Here is a 20,607-nt window from a genome sequence, read left to right on the forward strand (position 1 = left end):
AAATATGTAATAGGACGTGTATAAAAATGTTCAGACAAATGAAAGAAACTAACCCAACTCCACTTTTTCAGATCATTAATCAAATAAACCCTTATAAAGATGGATGTGTCTGAGGACACATTAGGCATACAATGCTTTATGAGTTTAAAAAAGGCAATAGTGCAGCAGAAACTACATGAAACATTACAGGTGTTTATGGTGCAGTCTCTCAATGAAAGAAAATGTCGAAGGTGGTTTCAGAAGTTCAGATCAGGTGACTACAGCTTAAATGATGTACTACGTTCAGGTCGTCCTGTTAAGTTTAATGATGACTTGCTGCTGACTGCACTTGATGAAGATTATGCTGTAACAATTGAGGAATAAGCACAGAAGCTTAATTCAACCTATTCAACAGTTCACCGTCATCTACAACAACTTGGAAAATAGGTCCCCCAGGATTTGACAGAAGCCAACCTTAGAGCAAGAGTGGACATTTGCACTTTTCTGCACTCTCGTGAACGTAACTCACCTTTTTGGACAGGTTAGTGACTGGAGATGAAAAATGAAGAATACATTATAAATATATTTAGCGCCGCAGACAATGGTTCAGTGTAGGTAAACTGGCTAAAGCACAGCCCAAAATGGACCTCCATCCTAGCAAAATCTTGTTAAGCGTATGGTGGGATATTGTTGATGTAATCCACTTTGTGTTGCTGCCACTCAATGTAACGATTACATCAGACTTCTTTTGTCAACAGTTAGAGCGCTTGAATGTTGCAGTGAAAGAAAAGAGACCTGCTTTGATCAATCAAAGGTGTTGTGTTACACCAGGATAATGCACGGCCCCATACAGCAAGGATTACATCTGCGAAGATTGAAGAGATAGACTGGAAAAACTTCTACATCTACCTTATTCTCTAGACCTTGCCCCATCTGATTATCATCTATTATTAAGTTTCAGAACTATCTTGATGGGAAAGAGCTTGGAACACATGAAGATGTCAAAACTACACTCTCTACATTCTTTTCCTCCAAACCCCAAGAATTTTATAGAAGTGGCATTCAGAGCTTATGAATCGTTGGCAGGAAGTATTTAATAATAATGGAATATACATTACTGATTAAATAGCATTAACAGCATTTGAAATCCTTTCTCTTTTTCTGAACCAAAATCGGACATTACTTAAGGGATGATCTGATAGAATAATCAACACATACTGTTTGTTTGTTTTTAATTTCGCGCAAAGCTGCACGAGGGCTATCTGCGCTAGCCGTCCCAGTTTAGTAGTGTAAAACTAGATGAAAGGCAGCTAGTCATCACCACTTACTGCCAACTTTTGGGCTTCTCTTTTACGAGCCATTAGTGGTATTGACCGCCACATTATAACTCCCCACGGCTGAAAAGGCGAGCATGGTTGGCATGAGGAAATTCGAACCCGTGACCCTCAAATTACGAGACGATCGCCACCTTGCCATGCCGGGTCAAGCCATATTGAAAGCAAAGGCAACAAAAATCAGATTCTAAAACGTCTGATACAAAACACAAACAATTAAAGAATAACAGGTATACGTAACGACATGAGTAGTGTAAGCTATGTTATGATGTAAGTGGCTCGTAGTAATTTCAAGAGTTAATATTGTTTTCTTATAAGATTACACAGAATAGCTAATGCATATTTCTAATACAATAAACGAATCAAGTATATATAGTTTTATCTGAATCTTACAAATGTTTAACTTTTGCACTTTTGTTAAACTTGGAAGACAAACATACTAGTTTATCATTTACAATCACAAATTTTGCCAAGCCTCTATTTTTTTAATAATAAGAGTAATCGATTGTATAACATGTACAAATCAAAGGTTAAATCGTATTATTCGTGTACATTTTAATATAAGCAGAATAAAATGTGTACGAACAAAATTTTGTACGATCTACAATCAAACTTTAAGCTTGCTTAATGTAATTCGTCGTTGTTTGGAATTGCTGATATGCAAAACACATTAATAAAAATAATACTTTAAATTCTCGTGGTGTCATTATTCCTGGAAGGAACCGTGGCTTACTGCCCCCTAGTGGCAAAGCGGAATGTCTGCGGAGTGATACGATTGAAACCGAGTTTCGATATTTGTGGTGGACAGAGCACAAATAGCCCATTGTGTAGCTTTGAGCTGAACTACAGACAACAACTAACCGTTGCTTCTCTGTTCTTGTGTGTGTCATTTGGAGACAGATCCATCAAACTAATAATTTAGTAAAGAAACTGTGTTTTATACTTGTATGACCACACGAACGTGATATCCAGAAAATCACAGGAGCTGTGATATCTTAGCCAATGCTATGATAAAACGTAAAATGGTAATTGATGCTATACGTGAACGGATTTATTCTACAATAAGCTATTCGTTTGAAAAAGCTTTTAACAGAACGTAACATGAGTGTTACTATACATAGTTGGAGAAAATGTTCGTATTAAGTTTAATGGGTTGGAAATAAAAACAGACGTAAGAGTGAAAAACATGGTTTTATATATATATCCAATAAAGGTGTTTGGTTTGTTTTAAATTTCATGCAAAGCTACACGAAGGCTATCTGCACTGGCCATTCCTAAATTAGCAGTTAAAGGCTATAGGGAAGGCAGCTAGTCATCACCACCCACCACCAACTCTTTTACCAAGGAAGAGTGGGATTGATCGTAACATTATAATACCCCTACGGCTGAAAGGACGAGAATGTTTAGTGTAACGAGGATTCGAACCCATGACCCTCGGATTATTAATCGAGTGCCTTAAACATCTGACCATGCCGGTCTCAATAAAGGTGTTGCAGAGTTATATTATGTTTGGATATTTACATATTAGTCAGACAAAATTATATCTAGGTTAATATGAAAAAATAGTCCTGAAAAGGACTATTTAACTGTAAGATACTGTATGAATAGCCATATATATAAACCATAAAGATTAACTGTACTGTATTACAGTTAGTTAATGTGATGTCTACAATTGCATCTAAAGTTTGAGTGGCTTATGTTAGTAGGAAACATATTCCGCTATGTAGGGGGTAAACTAAATTAATACATGTAGAATAAACTACGAAACATGCTACACAAAGTATAAAACTGTAATACAAAAGTTGTTAATTTTAACTATTCAAATACTTTGTTTAAAGCTAACCTTAACGATATTGAATAGATTAACATCGTGTTAAGAACTATAGAAAATGAAATAGTAGTTTTTTACTTCGTAATGTTACGCATAAGACAAGTACCTAGTTTGATCATTTTACGTTATTACGAAAAATTATTTGGCTAAGCACATTGTGAGTTAGAAGTGCTATACTACCAATTATAGTGTACACTATGAAGTACATGTTACGAGCATACCAACTGTAATAAATACAATAATAATTATATATATTTAAACGCACTTTGGAACTATTCGACCCTACGACATACTTTTCATGTACCACCCCTAACGCCATTTTGTGGAACTATCCTCAGCCTAGTGGCACATATTGGAATTATTCACCCCCTGACATCAAGTTGTGAAACTGTGACATCACATAGCCTTCCCAGCCTTAAAGGATAACTTTCCCAATGGGGGTGGGGACCCTTTGATCTCTTCTCCTTCAAGCATTCAGGCGCTGACAACCTTTAAACTCACATGAAGCTGGTTACCTATTACTATTACTTTTTAAACATAAGACCACAACCGTACATAAGTAGTCACTGATCCATAATTCCTATCTGATGCAATGTGCTTTAGTTAACAATATACAATTTCAACAGATTCTTCAAGATTAAACTCTGCTGCTATATTTGGTTTTACCTCGTTACATGAAATACTAGGATCAGTTTCCTGAACGTGGTCTGCCAGGAGGTAAATGTCTATCTTATTTTGGGGTATATAATATTTATGTTTGTTAAGATAACATTTTAAACTGCGTTTAGTTTGACGCGTGCATTTGTTGTTGCACTGGCATGTTATTTCGTACACGTGTTTCACAGATACCGTTTATGTAGAGGAGACATCTTCCATTCAATAGAATTTATTTTTGAGAACGATACATACGAATATTCCCCCACTCAGAAATATATGTGTAAAGATAGATAAATTAAGTACTATGAGAGGCCCGGTATGGCCAGGTGGTTAAGGCACTTAAATCGTAATCTGAGGGACGCGGGTTCGAATCCCCGTCACACCAACATGCTCGCCCTTTCAGCCGTGGGGGCGTTATACTGTAACGGTCAATCCCACTATTGGTTAGTAAAAGAGTAGCCCACGATTTGTCGGTGGGTGGTGATGACTAGCTGCCTTCCCTCTATCTAGTCTTACACTGTAAAATTAGGGACGGCTAGCGCAGATAGCCCTCGAGTAGCTTTGCGCGATATTCAAAAACAAAGAAACAAACAGACATCTGAAGTTTATTTTTTAACTACGAGAATTACGAATCAACAGTAACCCTTGTTTATGAATCAATTATTATGAAGTTGTGAAAAAGCCTCAAGGCAAATTCCAGCTTTAGGTCAGTATATATCTTGAAAGGCGTAGTTGTCCATTTGTTAATTAATTATTTTAACAAAACCTTTACACGGGTTAACTCTCAGTAGGTTATAGATTTAATTTCATCATGAAATTTATCTCCCAGCGTATTATTAATTTACTAATTGAAATATAGTCCTGTTTGCTAATGTTGAGCTGGAAGAAAACGTGAAATAATCTTTTAAAATGTTAAAGCTTTTATTTTCTCCTTTTTATCTCAATTTATCAACATTTATTCAATTTCTAACATAATCCGAGTTTCTTACACATCTTGATCTTTCAATCAAACATTAATTTTTTTTTTTTTTCTCTACCGTAATAAACACCAAATTGATAGCAAAATTTTCGACGGGTGACGGATAATATTGATAAGTTACAAACTTTAACACCAGGAAACTGAAAGTGAAAGACAGGTTTGGTTGTTAAGTGTTAATGTTGTTCCATTTGTGTGTGTGTGTTGAATGTGACAAAACAGGTTAAATTATTTATTGTTCAAATAAATCAATTTAAATAGGTTAATTCGAATCATACTTTAGGAAGCTTTGTTAATGAAGAATTATTGTATCTGTTATCATTCTAACATTGGCGTGCCCTCCATTTTCAGTCGTAAGTTTAAATTACGGTAAATTTCATTTTCGAAGAGAAGGACTCGACAACCAGTTCTACAAGTTAACAAGTAAGTGTACCTGTACTTTCTTGACGAATAGAAATATATTTCAAAGCACCTGATGTGTCTGAAAAATCAGTGTTTTTCAACTTTCGGTCCGTCACAACAACTTATCAGTGTGAGAGATTTCGCAAAAACTCGCGAGCAAAAAAAGTGACAGAAAATTTATATGTGATCTAAATGTGTTTTTGTTGTATTTGCATTTTGTGAGTTTCATTGGTGCGCGACATATAGAGGAAACAGCGAGCTGATCTAGGATATCATAAATGCTAAGAAACGCTCGTTTAAATAATCTAATATGTTGTTACACTTACAGATACACTATTATGAATGTGATATGAGTTATTACACGGCTTTTCAGCTGATGAAACTGGCCATATCTTTATTCAGTTACTGGTTTTAAATTGAATATCAGGTTAGCTTAGATGATCGATATAACAGATTGTAACTGTGTGCTAACATACTTTAATAAAAGCCACATTTAATTTTAAACTATGTCATCAGCACACCTATTAACCTCCGCTAGTAAAGCGGTGAGTCTCAGATTTACAGCGTTAAAATCGGGGTTCGATTCCTCTCAGTAGGCTCAGCAGATAGACCGATGTGGCATTGCTATAAGTAAAACACACACGCACACCTCTTACTTGACGGTTATTACTATGTACTAGGTCTGTACAATATTTTAATAGGACCCGGACCGCCGTGAAGAGGGTACACTGCCATCTTTATTTTAAGAATATTTTGTAACTATCATTTATCCTTTAGTCTCAGTTAAGCCTATGATTACATGTAATTTAACCTAACGTACTTTCATATGTTATTTCCATGTGAAAACAAGCAGTCATTTGACCAACATGTACTGTTTTACTTCTACTACTACACTGCTATGTAACATAAGAGTAACTGCCAGTTTTTGACAAAAAAAGCTCTTTTTTTAATTTTAAAAACAAAAAACATTTAATTGAATTTCATTATCTTGAAAGTATGCAATATTATATAATTAAAATAAGTGAGTATCATATTTTAAAATGAAACAGTTGATTTGTGTATACTGTGTAATAGAACTAGAAGTGTGGACAAAGCTGTGTGAAAATGTACATTTTATTTATAGATTGTGACCAACAGTAAACTAAATAGAGTGATAACTAACGAACATAAGCTTGACTGCAACATGAGCTGCAGGTGTTGGTTGGCTTAGTTATGTACCTGCTATATGATTGAGATTTAGGTTTAGAATTTAGTGACAGAACTTATTGTGATGAATAAGGATAACTGGACCTTGTTAGATTAGATTAATGGAATGGCTCTTAAACTTCAATTTATCTTGCTTATATGTGACCTTTAGAGTCAGTATATCATAACGTAAGCTCTTACTACACTTTCTGTCCTTCAAATTAACACACCTACTTAACATATGTGTAAGAAGATGCCCCTTGGCTCACTGTGGCTGACTTGGTAGCTTCATCAAACTTCCATCTACCTATATCCACCTATCACTCCCACGAGCATATAGTTTCTTTAATGTATGTAATTATTCATTGCCCACCTGAAAACATCTAAAAACACTTAAGTTTACTTTTAAAAATGAAGATTGGAGAATTTATTTTAATGGTTATGAGATGGTTGAATGTCTAAATGCTTTTTTTCATTATTGGTTTTACCGAGGAAAGATGGCTATCTCTCCTTGAAGCTAGTATTAAGCTTGTGAGGTACAAGATTGAAAAACTGATGGAAGATATGACACCAGGGCCAGATGTTTGTTCTAGGATAAAGCAGGAAATGAAATAGCAGGTTTATGAGATACTAACCTTGAATTTTAATGATTTCACCATTAATGGTGATGTGCCAGTAGGTTGGAGACTAGCTCATGTAAGCCAGTAATTTTCAAGGAGAAAATATAATGTACAAATAGTTACCATAATTAAGTGATTGAGAAATTATTAGAGCTTACAATTAAAGAAAAAGACAAGATTTGTGTCATTACAGCATAGATTTTCAATGCAATAGTCTTTAATATTGATAAATTTTCTTTAATGACGTAATACCTAAGAGTAATTTAAGAATGATTGCAGTTGTTAGCACAGGATATAAGCTAGTTAAATGGATTATAGTTGACTTGGTGGTAGAAAACAGACAGTCATTGTAAGTGGGATGAAATTACAGTACGTTTGGGTTACAAGCAGAATATCTTCTGGTTCTGAATTAGGTTATTTGCTAATTCTCATCAATGATATTAATAAAGATATAACAAACAAGTTTGTTAAGTGTCCAAATGTTATGACATTAATGAATGTTTTAAATTTCAAGAAGTGAAAGTTTTGCAGAGAAATTTGAAGTGTTTAGTCTTCTGGCAAGTGTATTTTAATTTTATTAAACATAAGGTAATGCATATTGGTTGTCATAAAAATTAATTTTTATAGCCTTACAGAGGAATATTTAATCAGAGTTGATAAGGAAAAAGATCTGGACATAAAGTACAAAACCTAATGTCTTTTAGTCTGTATGTATGAGCTATTCATAAAGCAAACAGATTGTACGTGTATACATAGAAAATACTGTGTACAATTAGGCCATCAGTTCACCCTACAAGGACTGGTTTAGCCTCATTTGATATTATTGTGTTCTAATTGGTCACTTTACACTATGTAACACAAATGTTGTTCCTGGATAGTATGTGCTTTTCTTAATTGCTTATGTTGTAAAAGTACAGAAAATGGACATTATTCTTTTCAAACTTTGCTTTTCTGACCTGGATAATGACATTTAGAAATTAACCTATTTTCTATGTAACAATGGTAAATTTGCACATTTGCATTTACATAAGGTCTGAATAAAACAACATATGAATCAAGATTTACATGTATTTATACTAAAGTTACACAAAAATGTTTAGAAGTGAGTAGTTTCTCGAGATTTGCAACTGTAATGTAAATCACTTTCACGTATCAGCCCCCAAATATAGTCTCCCATCATGTTTTTGTTATTTGCTCCCAGGTCACAAAAACAAAGTTTGAAGATAAAAATAGGTCTTTTTCATTTTCTTTAGGGATAAGCAATTGAGAAATAACTCTGCCCAGGAACAAGAAAAAGTAAAAATTTTGTTACATAATGTTATCTAAAAAATGCGTTAAGTTGTTGGCAAAGGTTCGGAGAAAAGGTGATAGCAGAATAATTAAATATTTGAAGCTACAGTCATATAAAAATATGTTAATATCTTAACATGTTTCTATTGTAGTTAAGAAGAGTTTAGGAACACATGATTCAAGTGTTTTAGACTGTTAGTTGTTTAGAATCCATACATTTAGATAATGACTTCAGAAAACTTGTGAACCCTAAAACTAGAGGACACAAATTCAATATATAAAAACAACCCCAGTTAATGCTTTGATACTTTTCTCACAGATTACTTAACCTGTTGAATAGTTCTTCAAATTTTTATAAACTGTATTATTGAAGGAGTTTTAGGAAAATAGTTGAAAAATATTTTTTGGATTAGAATTTGATATACAAAAATAAGTTTTTAATATAGTTTTAAGTGGGGTACTGGTAGAAAATGGAATAGCTTAAATGGACCAAGTGGCCTCATTGTATCCTTTGTGAATAAAATGAATGTACCATATGTGTCAAAGCAGTTGACATGCCTTTATGTTCATGATGTAACCAACCTTCCTCAAAACAAGCAGCTAAGATGGCTTTGTTTTGCTAGCTCAACTTAACATTTCATTTAAATCTCTGCAGGGAACCTATTACAACTGTGCAGAGAAACATGTTTGCCTGTTATAAGCAATATCTTTCATGATTTTGTTTATGATATATTAGTGATGTCCTGGCTCTGAGGACTTGCATTTCTCTGCATTCAAGATACCATTCTTAAATTTGATAATCAAGATAGTCAAACTATAATTTTAGAGGTGTATAAAATCACCAAATAACCTTTGTGCACTTGAAAAATGATAACGTTTTTACTGGTGTTTTCACCCATTAACTCGGGTGTGTTTGAAGAGAGTGAACAGCTAAAGTGCACATTTCTTATTGTATTTATCATAAAATGTAAGAAGCAGTTACTAAACTATGAATTTCTTCAAATATCTTGTTGCTAGAAGAAACTTTTACAAAAGTTGGAAAATTCTTTGTGGCTAAAATTTCTTGAACAAATTAGGGTTATTGTAAACCTCAGAAAATGCTTGAAAAAAGAACTAGTTCGGACTTTTTATTTTTAAAGTTCTTGAAAAATTTTAATAGAATTCTAGTACTATCTTTTGTTATGTTTACAAAAAAGGGCAGTAGAGAAGTTTGTGGAAATAATATACCAAGAAGTTTGTCTTCTGTTGGTTTCAAGATGTTCGGATCTGTTATCAGAAGTGATTTAGAAAAGCACTTTAACAGTTGTAATATGATTAGGGAATTATTTAGTTTTTTCTTACTATTATGTTGGAGTTTTTTTTTTTAATATAATATGGCTGATGTTAATAATGTATCTCAGTTACATTTCTTAATTAAAGAACAGTAAAGTTATGGTAACCTTGTCCCAGACTGAGAGAGAACCAGAGTATTCTGTGTAGTTATGGTACTTTATTACTACAAAGATATCAACATCTTAGAAGAACTGATAACTTAGTTCTGAAACTGATATGTGTACATCTTTTTTTAGTTCTCAGGAGAGTCTTAGAGACTTGGACTTGTTTTCTATGGAATAGGACTTGAGTATGTCCAATGGCTTGTGCGACAGTCTTCCATTAGAGATCTCTGCCCCTCTCCCATTTGAGATATCATGGTTTAGTCTTTTAGGATTTTTTCAGATTCCCATTGATATGAAAGTGTTAATTTTGGGGTACAAAAGGTAGTCATACAGTCAAACATCAGACTGAGTGATGTATTTAATGGTGGTTCAAATAGCATTAGACTGATACAGAGCTATACAAAAAGAGCCTGATGTAATTTTGGTTATCTCTGTAATTAAAAGGAATAAACAAACATTTCTTAAATGCAAAATAGCCTATTTCATATTGTATATGTTTAATAACACTTGTTTTTTACCTGACTGCAATAAAATTTCCAGCACTGCTGTTGGGAGAACTTCATTTTTGTGTTTGAAATTGGTAAGAATTTGGATCAGGGCTGTAACAAAATTATGCAGAATATATACACTAAAGAATTTTGCCAATAGGCCTAAGGTTTCACTTATAAATAAAATGTAACAGTTAAGTAAAACCTATTTATAGAAAAGTTTCAGGTTTGTACAAATCATTGTTACTCTTTGTGTATAAAAAAAACATCTTGTTGTTGAGATCTCCATTGTTTATTGTGTAAAGATGACTTGTACGAACATTTATTTTTTCAAAATGTAGGTATTTATAAAATATTAGCATGAGAAAATTACAATTTTACCTTGCATACATTTGTATTTCAGTTTATTTCAACTGACAATGTGTGTTGCATCATCTGGTAGTCCATTTCACAAGTTTATTAATTCAATGGAGAAGCAATTTTGCTTAGATTTCAGAATTACTTCAACCTTTGTGTTATACATTCAGAGACATGAACTTTCACCCTTAACCTTATTGAATTTATATACATATAGTTTCTTTTTGCTTAAACGTGTATTTAAAAATATTTAGTTGATACAAGTTGGAGCTGTGGTGTATTCAGGTGTAGCTGAGTTAACTCTTGAACTGTCAGATACGTCTATTTAATAACTAAATATTTGGTCTAAATATCAATTGCAAAATCCTGTTAAATCTTTTACTTACTGAGTACTGATGTTAAGTGAGATAATGAGACTAGACACAAAATTAATAGTCTTTTTTATAAACACTAAACCCAGATTAACTGTTTATAATTGCTTCTCCTCGCAGAGAGAATTGTTGCCTTAACTGCTTTTCTCAGTTGCTTCTCCTTCCAAGATCTGGTTCCAGAACATCTGTATCTTTGTTAGTTCACAAGAAATGTTGCATTTATCCATAGCAACTAGTGTCACCCAAGTAATTTGCTATTTTCATTTTAAAATAGATGAGGCTGTGACATCCAGATGTAATAACTGAAATGACCACTGAAGGATGCTGCTGTTGACAACCTTGCATAACATACAATTATGGCAACATCCGCTCTGAAAGGCAGTGAGAACTAAATAAATGGTTTTATCAACTCCATATCATATGAAACTTACACAAGTACAAGGCAAAGAATAATCTTAAAGTAAATATCAAAATACTACCAGAAGATAGGAATGTTTGTTATATTTGTATATTGCAGCATAAGTCAGTACTTAGCAAGTTATTAATACATTTGGTTTACTTCATGTCTTTCAGTTTTGTCTATAAGTTAGTTAGTCAAACTGCTGATTAAACTGTGTTAATGAAGTCATTAGTAATTAAAACATCTGTTAAAGTCAAGCAAGCGCACGTTAAATATTTTAATGTTGAATTAATAGTGAAGAGTGTAAGAAATATTAAGGCCTTTGCAAAGTGTGAATGTGACAGATCCATGTATTGTGCACGGTCGTAACGTGTTCAATGAGTGTGATGTTAAATGTGAGTCATATACAGTTATCATTTCACGTTCGTGTAAAACCAAAATGGGAAGTAAACATTATACACAATCCTATGTATATTTGTTGAAGCAGTGAATTAATATTAAATGCCATAAAATGTACATTATTTATAAAACAGAAATGACATAAAGCACTGATGTATTCTATTTAGTTTAATTAAGCCTTTTATATTGTTAACCAGTATATCTTCAATGTTTCATATTAGAATTTTTTTTCTAGATTTTATTTAAGTTTCTCAGAACTATTTCGTGAATGTGTAGAATCACTGTCAACTGTGTAACAGCTCACTTTTTATTGAATGTTAAATGATTCTTGATGATGAGAAACTCACTTGAAATAAAAATGTATCTCGAACTGGTTGGTATGGGTATTAACACTTTTACTGATAAGGAGAGATAAGTGTTAATACCTATACCAGTCGCTCTGAAATACACAGAATGTTAACTGAAATATAAAAGGCACTGTATAACTTACTGTAACAAAATCACTAATTTTTGCACGTTTATGTCCATACAAATGTTTAGGCATCTTTTTCTTTTCGATATAATACATGCAGTATTTTAATAAAATTTCCAGAATACTCGAGAAAGAAGGCAGGATATTCAGAATGAAATTGTAAATTCTTAACATAAGACATACATAACCTAAAGAAGTCTTTGTAAGATAATTGTGTTTGTTGATACTTGTGTTAGGGAAAATTCAATGTATTTTTAAGCCTAATATCCATGTTTTTAGTATTGTAATAAATATTTAATCATGTAAGTAAAATAAATATATTAACAGAATAATATATTTATTAAGAACACTTACATGATTAAATATATTATTCTGTTAATCAAGAAAATTGTATTATTGTCTTTTATGACTAACCAATCTGAAACTGTAAATGTTGAAGTCACTTCCTAGTATTGTAATATTTTATATTATAGGAGATGGATAAAAACACAAGTTCAGCAGATGGAGGCCAAATAGGACTGGAAATTTTAGACACGTGCTGCCAGTTTTAGTTTATCTCAGGCCTTTAGAAAAGAAAGCAGAAAGAGAACTCATGGAGAAACCAGAATGGAGAGCTCGTGATATCCAAGCGCTCAGAGAAATGTTGCAGGGTACATTTTTAATTTGTGTGATATTACTATATGGAGACTTTCTTTTTCTATATCACTTATTGATATTAAAAGAAATGTACCAGTCTAAACACAGAAAATAAAAAAGAATCAAAGGTTTAATAAGTTTTGTTTGTTATATTTCGAGCAATAATTTCAGTTTTATATGAATTTCATAAAATTTTATCACAAACTTTGATTGTCAGGTTCAAGTAAAATTGTGAGAATGATGCATCTTCAGTGATTCCACTTTAGTCTTTTACTATACCATGAGACTATGATTTTCAACAAATTAAGCTGATACTGTTAATGTAGTATTCCAGTTGTTATTATTTTTTAATGTAATATTTTATTATGTATTTGTTAACTGTTACACTTTTTGAAATTGTCCCTAAAATGTTTTTTTTCTGTTATTATCAGAAGAACCTAATTTGATTGTGCCATCAGATGACAACTTTCTGCTTCGATTTCTAAGAGCTCGAAAGTTTGATTATGACCGTGCCTTCAGACTCATAAAACAGTATTATATACTACGTGACAACAATCCTGAGCTTTTCAAAGATTTTGTGCCTTCTGCCCTGAAAGATGTGTTTAGTGCTAACCTTGAAGGATTCTTACAACATCGTGATAGCGAGGGTCATGCCATCTTCGTAATCAGAGGGGGTAAAACATTTATGTATTGTTGTTTGAAACATTTACAAAAATATATATATTTTCATGTCAAATAACAGCCACAATAAGATTGATATTTTTGTCATTATTAAAAGACTAAATTCTGTGTTTATCAGCCGGATATCTTATTTCTTCAACAATATTAAAAATGCAATTGATTACTATTTCAAAAATTTGATATTTTTTTAAAAGTTACTAGCCTATATATATGTATATATAGTTTTAGTGTATGTGGCCAACAAATAGAAGTTTAATAGATTCATAAACATTTGTACATAAATAAGGCTGGTAACCTATAATTGTATAAATGATGTGACATGCATCTAATGTAGTAAGACTCATGGGATAAAGGTTGTTCTTTTTCTGCTAGGTATTTGGGATCCAGCAAAACATTCAGCTAATGACATCTATAGGGCTAACCTTTTGTGTCTTGAAAAGGCAATTGAAGATCCTGCCACTCAAATCAATGGTATTATTGCACTGCTTGACCTCAAAGAGTTTGGTTTTCATCACATCAGACAGATGAGTCCAGCACATTGTCGAAGGATGGTGCTTCTAATACAGGTAGTATAACAGAAGATAAAAATACACTTGCAATACTCTTGACAGACTTTGAATTAGATTGGAAACTTGAATATTTTAATTAACACCATATCAATAGCATCCACCAAATTGTAGGTTGATATTGGTACATTTTTTACATGCTCTTGTACCAAATATAGAATGTGTTTATTGGTAAATATTACACGTACATCCCTGGTATACGACTGTTTTGATTGTAATATGGAAAGTTAAATACAAAAACTCAACCTAATTCTCTAAAATTCGATAGTATAAACCTTCACTGGATGTCTTATTATGTTGTCATAAATAAGTGTTTGTGAACCTGAAGTCCCTAAATTAATTTCAGGTTACAAGGTTTGTTTATTGTATATTTTCTACAATTTTAGGTTGCATATCTCTAATCTTTCCTTGTCTGAACAAATTTACAAAACTTTGTTGTTTTAATTTTTTTTAAAAAGTAATAAATAATTTGATTATAATTATTGTATAAAATGTTTGCTATATGGAAGTTTTAAGTAGAATTATTTATTGTCTAGAAGTAGCTAACTCCCAGTTGCAGTTATTTATAGTTCATCATTGTTGCCATGGTCATTTACAATTTATTGACCATATTTTTATAAAAAGGCTTAGGCCATAACTCTCATACTGTGAAGGAATTATTTTATACAGTACATACAATACTATTTTAGTAATCACACTAACATAGTTTAATAAATGAATAGTGTGTTTTGATGTGAAGCATACTTATAGAAGGAAGTCTTTTAATTTAAGATCTCATTTGCAATTGTCCTGTTGGCTCAGTAGTAAACTTGGGGATTATAACTATGAATCAGGCTTTGATTCCTGTGATTGGCACAGCAGAAACAGCCAATTGTTTTGTATTTAGCAACAGGTTGAACTGACTAATTGTGAAATCAGAAACCTTATTTCAGAAAAACATTTTATAGTAAATCTTGCAACTTTAAAATAGACAAATGTGTTAAGGATAGATTTTTAATATAACCAAGAAAATAAGTAAGTTATTTGGAAATAGAATTTAGACCAAGTCTTGAGTTTATCTTTCTAGTGTAAGAACATAGATTACGTGTCTTGTTTGTGAATATGTAAGTATTTGAAATGACTTCTTTAACTCATGGTAACTCACTTAAGAATAATTAGTTACATTAGTAAGAATAACTTATTTCCTATAAAGTTTGCATAATTAATAATCAACATACTTTGTTTTTATAAACTGAAGAACTGTTTCCCGGGTCGGTTTAAAGGGATCCACATAATCAATGAACCAGCAGTGTTTGATATCTTGTTTGCACTGGTGAAACCATTTCTTAGTGAAAAGCTGAAAAATCGGGTATGTGATTTTTTTTCTTCAGAAATACCAGTAGAGTTTGGGTATGCTACACTATAATTAGTAAGTAATAATATATTCATCTCATTTCAACAGTCACTGTAGGTCAGAAGAACAAGGCAGTTTATTAGCAAAAGCAATGTTGTTAGCTGGTAGATGAAACCAAGCTTATTTAGATATTTTTTCCAGAATGTTTAGTTGCAACAATTTGATCAGAGACATAATAGAAATGTTACTTTTAAAAATTTCTCGGAGTAATGTTTCTAAGAAGGAGAATATAACAGATAATTATTTATGTAACATTAGCTTCCTTTTTAGCACAGAATATTTTTGTCATTTTCATTTGTACAGCTATAACTGTACTTGTAGAGAAGACAACTCTATTTTTTTAATTTACTCCATTGACATTAGAACTTGTCTGTTGTCCCTTCTCAAGGACTCAAAGTTTGTATAGGCCTAGTTTAAAAATTTGCATTTCTGTTAATTGAATAATATTTTCTTTCCTTGAAACATAAAACAGTTCCTAGCAGTAGTTTAATGAATTCAGATTATTTGTCAAAACACGATATTATTAGTGTTTTTTATGTCTGCATGCATGATACTGTTAGTGAAAACTGACATTTACACAGTAGTGTTCAAATGTGTTAGGACAAACCCAAAAACTAGAATTTGGGCTACTTCTATAGAACAATGGGAGGTAAATCACAAGTGAAACATCAAAATTTTATTAATATTAAGTTACAGAATATTCTCTTGTCCTAACATTTGTGCATGTTACGGTATGGAGAAAAATAAAACAGCGTATTAGTGAGAGTTGAGAGATACTGTTTTATATATTGCCTTGAGCATAAATACAAAATGTATCAGCTAGATTAAATATTTCACTAATCAGCCTTTTTTTTTTTCAAAATTTCTATACCTAGGTGCTTTCAGGGAATAACAAAGTACCTGCATAATTCAGATTGAGTGGCAAAAATTAATGAAACTCCATTTGTTCGAAACATCTGATACCAGTAGTTATTAATATATGCATGACAGGAATAAATACATAACTATGTACATTTGATATCATGACATTTCACTTTCAAATAAGATACCTTACAATGACTAAAACTAACTTTTATCAGTTTGCCAAGATAAATACCAAGTTTGTTAGGCCAGTAAGTAAGTGACAGAAGAACAGCATTTATATGTAAATACACTTCACAACTATAATGAAGCCTAGCCTTATTTTTGTTCAGGGTTACTGATGAAGAATGGAATTCCTTTAAACCGACATGATTCCATGACTTATGGTGAATTGAATGATAACTTGAACTTTGTATTTGTTCATAGTATCAAAATAATAGTTTCTTAGTATCAGAAACTATTTTAGTAATATAGAGTAATGTAAATATATGATTGTGTTGGTCTAAGGATTTTTGCAGTAGGTGTCTGTAACTTATTGGTGATAAATTCAACAATAAATGAATAACACACACCACTTATTTTAAAATTATACATATATATTCAAAAAAAGTTAAACATGTATACAAAAAAGTATTTATATTATGGAGATCATAGTAATATTTTGAACACTACACAGTTCTCATTTTGTCAAAATTCAACTTACGCCAATTTGATTGCTTTAGAATTTATTTTACAAGCCAAACTATTTTTATGTAAGTAATATATGTGTATAATTCACTTACACTGTTGCTTGAGTTACTACATTTGTATCCTGAACTTACAATAATCATTTGCTTTCTGTCAAAGTCCACACAGACATGTTCAGTTGCTTTAGAATAAATACTCTTTGATGAGACAAGTTATTTTTATCTCTTTCAAACTGTTAATCTCACTATAACATAGCAACTGATAGGCCATTCTTTTCTTTTCCTTCAGTCAAAAGTTCATCTGGGCCAATTTCTTTAAAATTCAGTTGACAAGCCAAACATTTTTCTTTATTTCTGTAGCAACAATATCAATATATAATTCACTTTGCTGTTGCATAAGCTACCTTAGTTGTATCTTGACTTTCTGATAACCATCTGCTCTTCATACTTCCAATAACCATCTGCTTTTTGTGAGCTCCACACAACCGAAGTTTAGTTAGTTTAGAAAGCCTTTGACAAGACAAATTATTCTCCTTATCTCTTTCAAACTGTTAATCTCACTCTAACATGTGAACTGTTAGGCTGTTAACTCCTATGATTGGTAATTTTGTTTTCTTTGACCAAACTCCTCTCTCTCTCATGGCCTTACTTTTACTCTGTTTCCACTCATCTGGCCACAGCTACTCATATGTCTGTCACTTAAATCTTCTAGAAATCTCCATCAGTGGTTTACAAAAGTAATGCTCAATAGCCTCAACATCAATGAATTAAAACATAAATTAATTAATAATACTTCCCTAAACAGTCTTTTATATTTGACACAAGCCCCTATTCAGGAGAAATACTTAAAATATTTTTTCATCATATACAAAGACAGTTTTCATATCATGTACTGGGGCTTCTTTTGTATAGTCAACAAGGCTCCTTTGTTTATTTCTCCTAACAATGTGTCTCCAAGGGCTTCTTTCACCTTGGTAGGATCCCATTTATTCATCTTTATCTTGTATTTGACTTCCTCTTGGGCATTGTACCAAAGTTTCTACAGTAAAGAGTCTTTCTTCTGTACTTCCTTCAGTTCCCATCAACCTATATTCTGAATGTCACTTTTTGAGACTCATTGTCTTGTTTGTTTTTTTTACCTTTGAGCTCTTCTGCTGATTGCAGTCTCTTTGGCAGACTTCTTTTTGCCTAGTTCATTTTGATTCTTACCATGTTTCCTACCACCCAGTTGTATATTGGTGTCTTCATACACATGGCATCAAGGTCTCTAACATAATATGGAGTATATACATTTATATTTGCTCTGAAAACTTTCTCACTGTTCCATCAATTATCACACATAAGTGTACCATCAGTCATCTAGTTAGCAGATACTAAACTGGTTCTCACTGCTGTCTTAATGCATCCAGTGTATTGTAGAACCTTCACCTTCTTACCTCTGACATAGCCTTCCTATACTGGCATATCATGATTTGTCACCACCTCTCTATTTGTACCATGCTGCAATCACTACTGGCACTGTTGATTCATTTGTTTACTTGGGCTGACTATAATTCATGCATTGATCATTCGTGAAAATGGGACTTCCACTTTGTGGTGGATCTGATAAAGTTGTGTTGATTCTGTTTCTTCCTGACAGCAGCAACTGCTAATCACTCTTTTCTTGTTTTACCACTTATCTCTTTGTAAGTAGCTCCAGCTGTTTTATGCTGATACTTCTGTTGTTGCTTGCTGGTAATGGACATAAACACCTATCAGATTTTGCTAGACTTTTGCTTTTGATCAGCTGTTACTGATTTCAAATTTTTCAGTTTATTCCAGTTATAATCCCTCCATGGGCTTTAACATACTGTTCTGCCAGATTTATTGTCCTCCACATCTCTTGGCAGTGAGATGTCTGTTGAGCACATGATTGCAAACTGTTCACATTAGTAGATTTTCCAGTCCTTCAAAACTTATTAGTCCATCTTGTGAAGTACTGCCAGAGATGTATCACCAACTGAAATATAGATTCTCTGGTGTTTTGTTTGACTTCTCTGAACTTCTGGAAAATTATTTTCTTTTGTAAATTCATATCATTTCAGCAAACCCACTTTTAATTTGTCATTGTTTATGGCATCTTCTGATGTCCCCTTGGTGTGGATACCTGTACATGGTGAGGGAATCTCCCAGGGAAGGTTCTGTTATTTCTGGTTACCTTCTCTGAGATCAAACATCCACCCACGGTTTTTTGCTGTGAGGTGACCCTGAAGGGGAGCAGAGGATCCTGCTGGTTGAGGGGTCCAACCCTAACACACCACACTTGGTCTTGAATTCTGTAGACGGCAGCCTTTGGGTGGCCCCCCTTGTCAATTGGTTGGTCCACTTGGGCTAGAGTCAATCAAGAACCAGTGGAAGTTCTCAACGGGTATTGTGTACATTGTGTCTGATGCTGGTGTTTGGTTTTGTGCTCACTAAACCCCTGGCTGCTGGGATGTCCTTGTATGACATTGTAGTGCCCCCTCAGACGGCTCCATGGGGTGGGGTCAGTGGGCACTGAAATTTTTTTTTTCCTCACGGATCCTCCACGAAAAAATTTAAATAAAGTAGTGAAAAACAGTCAATAGGTAAACAACCACATCTTGAAGACTCTGAACAGCAATATTCAACATCTGTAACACATCATTTCATTTTCTTATATTACATTCCTTTCAGAAAACCTTTAGGGCAAATGTCCACCTTTTTATTCAGAAGGGCCTAGAGGGACTTGCTGGCTCCAAAGTCAGTAAAGAAGCGATCGGGAGACATATTGGTTGGAAACATCCACATCCCAACACAGTGAACTCCTCTTGAATTCAAAGGCAGTTGGGTATGTGCCTATTGAGGTTCCTCATGCTACCTTGAATTCATCATGAGGAGTTATTGTTGAGAGGGATTGGAACATCCCCAGTCAGAGATTCTCGCTGGTCTTTCCACCAAGGAGTTTCTGTGCAAGCGATCTCCACTTGCAAAGATGGAGTTACATTGCCTAATAAATATCCTTATTTTTAACATTTACATTTAACCACGTGCACCTTCCACCATCAAGGCAGATTACCTAAGTTATGGGTATATTGTACATTCCAAACTCTCACTGATGTTTCCAGTGTCAGAGGTTTGGCCACTCAAGGACGCCGTTGTGGTGGCAAGGATCAACGATGCCATGAGTGTGACATGGACCCACATTGTGTCAACTGCAATGGTTCTCATCCCTTCCTACTTTTGTTCTTGCCCTAAATGGTTGGAGGAAAGAGGTGCAGCATTTGAAAACATTAGTTATCCTGAGGTTTGGAAATTGCTGTCTGCCACTTCATCTTGAACATATGCTGCTGCCTTTCATTCAACTACAACTAAGTGCAGACAGATCTCTCTGTGCTTCAAGAGAATCATTTCCAAACAAATGAAAAGCCTTTGACCTCCATGTTTAAAAAAGGTTGATGAATCAACTTCTACACCCATCTCTGTTCCTCCCATGCATTCCAACAAACCCAAGATCCACATCCTTTGGTTTCAAATACAGGCATTTCTTCAGATACATCTTTCTCTCCCACCCAAAGATGCAAAACAAT

General features: G+C 33.2%; 1 protein-coding gene and 1 long non-coding RNA gene across 2 annotated transcripts; both read left to right on the forward strand.

Annotated features, from left to right (window-relative positions):
• Positions 1 to 4,908: 4,908 nt before the first annotated feature.
• On the forward strand, positions 4,909 to 12,735 carry LOC143235263 (uncharacterized). The gene is made up of 3 exons (XR_013018990.1): positions 4,909 to 5,200; positions 11,201 to 11,386; positions 12,671 to 12,735. It is a non-coding gene; the product is annotated as an uncharacterized LOC143235263 (long non-coding RNA).
• Positions 12,736 to 12,748: 13 nt separating this feature from the next.
• On the forward strand, positions 12,749 to 16,130 carry LOC143235264 (alpha-tocopherol transfer protein-like). The gene is made up of 4 exons (XM_076473236.1): positions 12,749 to 12,847; positions 13,265 to 13,507; positions 13,887 to 14,080; positions 15,318 to 16,130. Exons 1-4 carry the CDS (start codon positions 12,790 to 12,792, stop codon positions 15,483 to 15,485), a joined length of 663 nt encoding a protein of 220 aa, XP_076329351.1. The 5' UTR covers positions 12,749 to 12,789; the 3' UTR covers positions 15,486 to 16,130.
• Positions 16,131 to 20,607: the final 4,477 nt, after the last annotated feature.

The sequence above is a fragment of the Tachypleus tridentatus genome, chromosome 12 (assembly GCF_004210375.1).
Source record: "Tachypleus tridentatus isolate NWPU-2018 chromosome 12, ASM421037v1, whole genome shotgun sequence".
NCBI lineage: Eukaryota > Metazoa > Arthropoda > Merostomata > Xiphosura > Limulidae > Tachypleus > Tachypleus tridentatus.